This window comes from Geospiza fortis, unplaced genomic scaffold, assembly GCF_000277835.1.
Source record: "Geospiza fortis unplaced genomic scaffold, GeoFor_1.0 scaffold5, whole genome shotgun sequence".
Classification (NCBI taxonomy): Eukaryota; Metazoa; Chordata; class Aves; order Passeriformes; family Thraupidae; genus Geospiza; species Geospiza fortis.
The window spans coordinates 2110966-2119635 of record NW_005054421.1 but is presented as its reverse complement, the minus strand read 5'-3'; the positions used below and the strand labels follow the sequence as shown (position 1 = coordinate 2119635).

General features: G+C 53.4%; 2 protein-coding genes across 2 annotated transcripts in view; both read right to left on the bottom strand.

The window, feature by feature from the left end:
• LOC102033394 (LIM homeobox transcription factor 1-alpha) overlaps positions 1-419 on the bottom strand; it is a 47209-nt gene extending 46790 nt beyond the window's left edge. Inside the window, 1 exon segment of the mRNA XM_031061676.1 lies at positions 368-419. Within this exon segment, the coding sequence (XP_030917536.1) occupies positions 368-419 (52 nt within the window).
• A 5019-nt stretch (positions 420-5438) lies between these two features.
• The window catches only part of RXRG (retinoid X receptor gamma), a 23639-nt gene continuing 20407 nt past the window's right edge, over positions 5439-8670 (bottom strand). Inside the window, exons 6-10 of the mRNA XM_005426691.2 lie at positions 8419-8548; positions 7683-7815; positions 6918-7009; positions 6544-6649; positions 5439-5846 (exon numbers count right to left, since the gene is read on the bottom strand). Of these exons, the coding sequence (XP_005426748.1) occupies positions 5699-5846; positions 6544-6649; positions 6918-7009; positions 7683-7815; positions 8419-8548 (609 nt within the window). The 3' untranslated portion in view covers positions 5439-5698. The remainder of the gene's footprint in view (positions 5847-6543; positions 6650-6917; positions 7010-7682; positions 7816-8418; positions 8549-8670) is intronic.

Sequence of the window (8670 nt, the reverse complement as noted above, 5' to 3'; positions counted from 1 at the left end):
GCTCCGTCTCCGCCAAACCGCATCGGTTTCGGGGAGGAGAAACCCGCGGAGGAACGGTCCCGCCCGGCCGGGGAAGATGAAACTTGGAGCCTTCCCGCAGCCCCGGCGCTTGCCCGTCCTTCCCGGCTCTCCCTTCCCTCCTGCTTGCGGGCTTTCGCTGTTTTTCGGGGAGTTTCGCGGCCCCGCAGGTCGGAGCGGGGCTGGGGCCGCGTACCTGCCGCTGCCGGAGCAGCCCGGACGGGAATCTGCGGCTCCCCCAGCACGGAGCAGGGCTGGGTCCCCCGTCTCCGGCCGCAGAGCTGCGAGGGACGCGCTGTAGGATCGCGGAGGACGGGAGGCTTTTAGGGACCTCACCTCCTGTGCTCACCGCTGACCTTGGCGCCAGGGGCAGATGCGCTCCCAGCCTCTCTGTGGGGCATCCTCGTCACCGAGTGCTCCCCACACCCAGATGACGTGGGTGATGCAGGGACCGAGGTCGTGTCCTCTGGGAATTCGTAGGAAGGAGAGAGGCCACAGGTTAGCACAGGCAGCTCAGCGCCCTGCCAAAATCCCCCGGGAGAGGGAAGCACGGTCCTGGGACAGTCCTACCGCGTCCCAGTGTGACTCCACCGGGAGTTCGGGCAGGAAAGCCTTGGTACTGTCACACGGGTCAGTGTCAAACAGCTGTGACCACTCACATCCAGGAGGGCTGGGCTGCAGCAGGGAGGCACTGGGCTCTGACACCTTTGTCTTTGGCTCTCCCGAAGGTCTCCGAGCAGCTACAGCCAAGTGTCAGAGCAGCCAGATCCACTGGAGCCACCTTGCCAAGGCACCAGCCCAACAAGGACTGACTGCAGCACGACCAGGGGCTCCAAGCACTGCCTGCTGCTCTTCCCCACCCTGTCCATCCCACAGAGCTGTGCAGGGCAGATTTTCCTTACCCAGCCAGGGAGTGGCAGCCCTGTGGGGTGGGAATACCATCCACTAGCACTGCTAAAAACTGTGTCCCTGTGCAGGGCACTTTGCTGGCAGACTCAGCCCGCCCACCTGATTTTCCCTGCTCAGAGATGCAGGAGCAGCTGGGAGGGAAGGCATTCTTTCCTGGATGTTGCCACCCCATGGTTTTCCTCCTCTCCATAGAGGGAGGGTTTGGAGACTGTCTCACCTTGCAGCTCTCGTGTTCCATTCCCAGCTTGGTCTATCAAGATCAGGTTTGGGGGCTGAGGCAAGTGTGTAACACCAGGGTGTTGCTGCTCATGATTTACGCACCCACCAGCTCCCACACTGGTCAGAGGTACTGGAGCACACCTGGCCTTATGCAAAAGGTGATCACCAGGTGAACCAGTAAAATATGCAAGAAATACACTCCAAACCCCCCCAAACTGCAATTTCAACACGGGCAGTGGCCCTACAAAACATGGGGGGAGTATTTCAGGCTGCTCACTACAGCCTCTGAGGACCAGTTTCCATTATTAGCTCACCCAGAGCTGAACTAGGGGCAACATCAGCAGCCAAAGAGAATTAAACCAGAGGAAAAGCAGGTCCTGCCTTTTTCCTTCTAGCTGTCGGGTCTGAAGGCTGCCAGGTGTTGCAAAAAGTGGGTGGTGCTGGAGAAGTGCATGAAACAGAAGCTGCCAACCGAGTGAGCAAGGCCACAACGTTGGCAGAGGGGCTGCACATCTTCCCCAGCCCTGCTGGGGCTGCCCAGCTGTCACATTCTGTGCAGGTCCCCACTGCTCACTGCTGGAAGGGGACCAGCAGCACTCAGCTCCCAGGTAGCCACAGCCACAGCCTGCAGCCAGCAGCAGCCAGATCCCTCCTCCAGCATCACCTGAACTCTGCCCAGCCAAGCAGAGGCAGAAACCCCCAGGAGCAGGCAGGGCTGGCCCCAGGAGCAGGCAGGGCTGGCCCCAGGAGCAGGCACGCAGGAGACCAAGGAAGAAGGTGGCTACAAGCCACCTGCCTTGGGACAGGAGTCACTGGGCCAGCACCATCCAGGTGCCTCAAATGCCCAGAGCCAGCTTGACACAGAGGAAAAAGCCTTGTCCAGCAGCAGAGACGTCCCTGGATGCCACTGCCCCCTGCAAGGAGCACACCTCCCTGTCCTGCTGCCACCCCCAGAGCCCTTCAGGGACACCAGCAGCTGCACAGCCAGCTGGGCTGGCCAGCCTGGCACAGAGGCAGGCCAGAGACCAGCCCACAGCCACCAGGCTGTCAGATAGCCCTGGGGTGATCAAATCCTCTCCTTTCACTGCTGAAGTCCACCAGACCAAGCCTGTCTCAGGTAGAGTTGACTGCACAGAGGGCACAGGAAGAGAGGAGTTAAAAATGGAGTGGCAGCCTTGCTTAGATAGAGGTTGGTCTTTGTCACACTGATAAACACCTGGGGATTTATCAGGGCTTCTCTACCACATTTTCCACCACAATGTACCTTGCCATCATCCCTGAGAGAAGAGGATACACACACTGCTTCCCACTGCCATCAGCAGCAGCTCTGGGGAGCCTCCTCTTCCCCCTGCTCCCTGTGCCCCAAGAGGCACCAACAGAGCCCAGCCTGCCAGCTGGGCCTCCCATGGGACAGCAGAGAGCTGGGAGAGGGACACAGAGGGCAGGAGCAGAGGAACCAGGCAGCAAAGAGAGTATCTCAGGAAGTTCAGGTGAGATGGGAAAGGCAGTCCCATCAAAGGGCTCAGTCCAGACAAGAGGTCCTTGGGAAAGGGTCAGTGTTGGTGGCACTCAGTTGGATTGACACTGTTGGTGTCTGAGAGTCATGTCAGGTCTACAGGATGTGTCCCTGAATCACTCAACCCATCAGGGAGCCCAGAGTCAATCTGAACATAAACCAGCTCAAACTTTTATAGTTTGAGATATATTTTTTTATTCTCAATCCAGAAGGGCTGTTGTTGGACTCAGCAGAAACTGAAGCAGCTGCTACAGAACCCAAAACTCCATTATTTTTGAAGCCCCCTCCACAGAGCATTGCAGAGGGAGCAGCCCAAAATTAATAAATGCTTTGACACATTTGGCCTGTGCACCAAAACTAAGCTTGTCCATGGTGGGGGGACCTGCTGCTAACTCAGGAAGCTCATGAGATGTGATGTATGGTGGCAAAGAGAAAATAGCCTTGCACCAGTCATTCCCAGAGCCAGGCTTGCTTATTAATCCCAGAGCAAAGGAAAAATTCTCTGAGCTTGATCTGAGGCTTCAAGGGGCTTCATAGGGTAACCAGTAACTGGATGGAGCTTTCTTTGGTGTATCGATGATGGTGATTTCTGCTGTTTTATGAAAATTAGGTTTTTCCAGGGCTGGGGAAGCTCCAGCCATGCCAAGCTGCTGTCCTTCTGCAGCACCTGACAGAAGGATAACCACAGCAGTGAGTTACTGCCAGCTGCTATGGGATTTGTTCCCTGGGGTGTCCAAAGACTCACTCCTATGCTTTGCAAGGCTTGGGGAGGCACAGCTCTTGGACAACACCCCTGTAGAGAGGTCTACAGTATGAATGAGGAATCCAAGGGTTGGGACCAAATCCAGGAGATTGCATCAACCCTCAGGTCCCCAGTGACTGCAGACAGAGCTGGGTTGCTCCATGACTTGTTTCCTCTGCATTGGTTTGCTAGGGGCACTTTGAGATGAGCAAGTGGTGTCTCACTCACTGAGGCCACGTGGAGAGTCATGGTCTCTCTGCCCTGCCAGACACAGGGTGGGGGAGTCTGTGGTGTGCTGTGTGTTAATTCTTTTTTCCAAAAACCCAGTAGTCATCTGGACAAACAGGACAAAGCCCTGCTCAAACTGCAGCCTGCAGACCTTGTGGCCCAGAACCCAGAGAGTAACCTTCCAGACTGCTAAGAGTGAATGTATCCAGCAGCCACCTCGAGGCTTCCTGCCCCACTTTGGTTACCATATCCATCACTTCCAAAATATCACAGGCAGCGGCCTGGGTTTGTTTACAAACAGTGGATTGAGATCAGCATCAATCAGAAAAGAAATCCAACCCAGGCAGCTGGGGGCCAGCTCTTAGAAGTTTACATCTCTTAGAGGGGAAGCCTGAGCAGCCCAGGCTGGAGGTGGCCTCCTGCTTCATCTAACCAGCAGTGTGGTGTGGCACCAGCCCAGCACAGCCTGTGTGCAGCATCTCAAATTCCAGCAACACTTTTACAATGAGCAGGCTGTGTATTTTCTGTATTTAAACACCTCTTTTAACCAAAAAAAAATGCCTTTTCACTTTAAAAGTATCTTCTTGGTCAGTGCTTTTCACAGGTTTTGAAATTCTCCCTGGGTTTTTCTCAGGAGGAAAAGAAAAAATTGAACGTTTTCGTAATGTTGGGGTTTTCCCTCTTTTTCCCCTGCTCTTTTAAATTCTCCTTTTCCTTCTCTAAGAGAAAAACTGGAAAATGAATCATGTCCCCGTGTGGGAGCTTTAACAAAACGTTTCATTTTTATCCTCCTTCCTTTTCTGTTGTCAGCCCTCCTCTCCCTGCAACCTCCCCGAGCCGGCAGCGTCGCAATCTGTCACGCGGACAGCCGAAGCTGCATCTCACCCCACTGTCTGCTGAGAGGGTCAGGAGGGGCAGATCACTTAACACTACACCTGTTTTATGAATAATAATACAGACAGTTTCGCTGGGTTCCTGGGAGGACATTTTCCCACCAGGATAAGCGCTGCATATTGAACAAATTAATGTCTTTAACTCGTTTGACTCTGGTTAGCTCAGCAGCAATGGGGAGCTCCAGCGGTGCTGTTGGAGCAGGGGAAAGAGCAGGCAAGCCTTTTGAGGGTGGTTTGTTAGAGGGTCTTGTTCTTTCCTTCCCTGCAAGTTTCACTCGTGGAAGTGGGAGATGATAAATTTTGGGGTTTGTGAAGTTGTTTCTGGAGCAGAAATATGGAGGGAAAAAAAAAAAGAATGGGACGCGTGAAGCTTCAGGAAAATCAAGAAAATGGAAAGTTATCCATGAGCACACAAGGTCTGCTTCACTTCAAAATGCTCCACCTGGACCAAAATGAAACACCTTGGTTCTTCTGTCGGTGGCTAGACTAGCTCAGAAAAGAAAAACAAAACACCAAACTAACCAACCAACCAACCAACCAACCAACCAACCAAAACCAGACAACCACCCTCTCACACATGAAAAACTCACTTTAAATATTACTTTAGAATTTCAAAGAATTCAAAGAGTCCGAGAGTTGAAGATGGTGGAATGAAATGTTTTGATTCACAGCAGCAAGCTTCTCTTGGTCTTTCCTTAGCAGAAACAAGAAGGAGCGATACCTGTCTTCTCTCAGAGTGTGTCCATCAGCACAAGCAGAGATATCCCAAGTGATTTGGGCAGCCAAAAAGTGTCAGGAGGAACCCTCAGCCCCACCCCAAGCTGGACCTGTGACCACAGCAAAAGAAGACACTGCTCTGCCAGCTCAAATCAGTGCCTCACTCGTAATATTTTATTTGTTTTGTTGACTTTTATTGAGAATGAAAAAATAATTTAAAGCAATTATCTGTACAGAGGGGGCAGGGGGGTGGTTAGCTGGGTAGAGGATCTGTGACCCCCCCCAGACAGGCCAGGGAGGGCTCGAGGGGGTGATTTACAGCTGTCCAAAACCACGACAATCCCACTGAGGAGGAGCAGAGGGCCAAGGACATCTCTGGAGCTCTCACAGGCTCAGAGCACAGGGGCAGGAGGCTCTGCAGGGGCACAGGGGGCCAGGCTCTGGCCAGACAGACCCTCAAGTGACCTGCAGGGGTGTCTCCAGCATCTCCATGAGAAAGGTGTCGATGGGGGTGTCTCCAATCAGCTTGAAGAAGAAGAGGTGCTCCAGGCACTTCAGCCCGATGGAGCGCAGTGCCGGCAGGCGCAGGAGGAGCTTGGCAAACCTGGGAAAGAGCAGAGTCAGAGGCACAAGGGAGGCACTGCCTGCCCTCTCCCACCTATTTCCAAGCCTGAACCAGCCCATATTCTCCAAAAAAAATGCTTTTGGGGCATTCTCAGACTTAGATTCCCTTAAGCTTTCAATATAAGCATTTGTTGCCTCATGTGGTGGGAATATGTACCTTTCCAAAATGGAATTTGGCATTTTTTAAACTTAAAAGAAAGCAAACAAAAAAGAAGATACATCCAGATTTGAACATCTTAACACGACCTATATCTCCATGGTACCCTTTAAATCTATCTTCAAAAACTCCCCAGAGTGTGAGTGAGCCCCTCAGCTGCCAGGCACTGCCTCTGGTTTGGGAGGCACAGCTGGAAGGGGGTGCAGCTGGCAGCCTGTTCCCTGCTCCTCCTGCCCAGAGCCCACTTGCAGTGTCTGTGGTGACAGCCAGAGCCCATTTACAGTGTCTGTGGTGACAGCCAGAGCCAAGGCCAGCAGAAGATTCCACGGGCACCGACCCAGCTGCCGGCGCTTCAAGAGCTCGGCCAGCAGAGGGTAGGATTGGATTGGAAAGCAACAGAATTCCATCTCCACGGCACCCTCGAGGCTGGGGATTTGGGCACTGTGGTTTAGGCAGAGCCAGCACAGCCAGGCTCCTCTCTGCAGGGTGGGCATCACACTGCCCTGCCGGGGGCACTCACCGCCCTGGCTGCTCGGGGTACTTCTGCTTCGTGTAGGCTTCCAGCGTGGCATAGACCTTCTCCCGCAGAGATTCCACTTCTGAGGGGCTGGACAAACCCTTGGCATCTGGTTAGGGGAGGAAATACAGGTGGGGAAAGGGTCTCTGCAGAGGGGGTCTTTGCACTGTGTGCACCGGCAGGAGAGGAATGGGACAAATCTTGGTCTGCTGGGAGCTGTCCCTGCCCACAGGGGGGTGGAATGATGTGGTCCTCGAGGAACCTTCCAACCCAAAGCATGAAATCTGTCTGCAGCCCTGCTGCTCACTGTCACAGTGACCTGCTGTGGCCCAGAGGGAGTGCTTGTCACCTGGGACTGTCCCCAGCCTCAGGCTTACCTGGGTTAAACAGGACAATGGCTCGCAGGCACCCCAGCTCTGACTTATCCATCTGCATGTCTTTCATTTTGGACACCAGCTCTGTCAAAACCCTGCATGTGGGGGACATAGGTGAGCAGACAGTCAGAGACCAGTTTCTCCACTGAAAATAGGCACTGGAAATACCCTCAATTCTTCTCTGCAGGAAGAGAGGCATCTTTGAGGCACAGCCATGCCCCACACTGCTGTTCTACAAGTGCGTCAGCAACACCCTGAGCATCAAATTTGCTCCTGTTCTCACTTTGTTCAGCACACAGCACTCCCAATTTGCACTCACTCAAGGAAAACCACATGGGTTTTCTCCACTTTTTACTGTGTGGTGCAAAACATGGGCACTGTCCTTACATGTGCCAGGTGTGTAAGGAGTGGTGAGGCAGTGTCCTGCCAGGCAGGGAGCAGGCATGGCAGGGACAATATCCATGCACTTGTTACACAAGCAAGTTAGGGCTGAAGGCTTTGCCATCTAAAGTTCTTGGTGAGCAATATTAGGCCTAGATACAGCCACAGCAAACTCTCTAGACAGGAGCATTCCTCCCCCTGCACACCCAACCCAACATCTGCTTCTGCAAAACCCTTCCCACTGTGCTTTCACCCCATTCTTGGTTTTTTTTTAATCAGTCAAACATCCCCTGCTCATTCCAAGCTCCCCTTAAGGACATGTTTCCCACTCAGAGGGGAAGGCAGAGCCAGCCTGGCCAGCCCTGCTGGGGGATGGCAGCCATGTACCTGTCAAAGATGGAGCCCACGCCAGCGCTGTGGGCGCTGCTGCGGTGCACGTGCAGGCCCGTGGCCAGCAGGATCCCATCCTGCACCGACACAGAGCGATGGGAGAAAGAGGCAATGAGCAGCTCATTCCAGCCTGCAAGCACAGGAGGGCAGGACACGTCAGGCAGTCCGGCCAAAAATCAGTCCCACACAGAGCAGCAGAGCTGGTTTCTCCCTGCTGGCTTTGGACTAAACTCAGGGGAGAGTTGGCACCCCAGGTACCAGCTGCACCCCTTGCAAGAGGTGGGAAATCCCTTGGAAATATTTGGAAAATGCTCTCAAGCACATGGTGTGATTCTTGGGGTTGTTCTGGGCAGGGCCAGGAGTTGGACTTTGATGATTCTTGCAGGTTCCTTCCAGCTCAGGATATTCTATGATTCAGTGACCTTGACTAGCAGCAAGCAAGGAGCACAAACTGGCTCAAAGGGAAAACAATTAAAATTGCAAAAAAGAAAAGGGGGAAAATATTCTGGGTTTTCTTCCTGAAAAACATTCCTAGCAACTGCAATCTCTTTACAAACAACAGATTCTACCGCCTCATCCACAGCCTCTGCCAACCTCTCGTTGTGTCTCAGAATGGGACATGCAGGAATGGATTGGCTCAGGATTGCACATTCACCACCCAGCCTGGCTGGCTCTCACACAGCCCAGAGAAGGGACAGGGGCAGCAGGGACAGCCCCAGGTGGGGGACACTACCTGCCCGGAGGAGAATGACTTGGTCTTCCAGCGTCAGGTCGGAGAAGTGGGGGATGCGCTTGGCCCACTCGACCAGAGTGAAGAGCTGCTTGTCAGCAGCGTGGCAGATGTTGGTGACAGGGTCATTTGTCTAACAGAGAGGGGTACCAAAAGGAAAAGAGCAGAGGAAAAGGGGAGAATTCATCAATGGAAAGTCTTTGATAAGCACAATCAAGTTAACGATACTCAATGCCACAAGTACAACACCCAAAC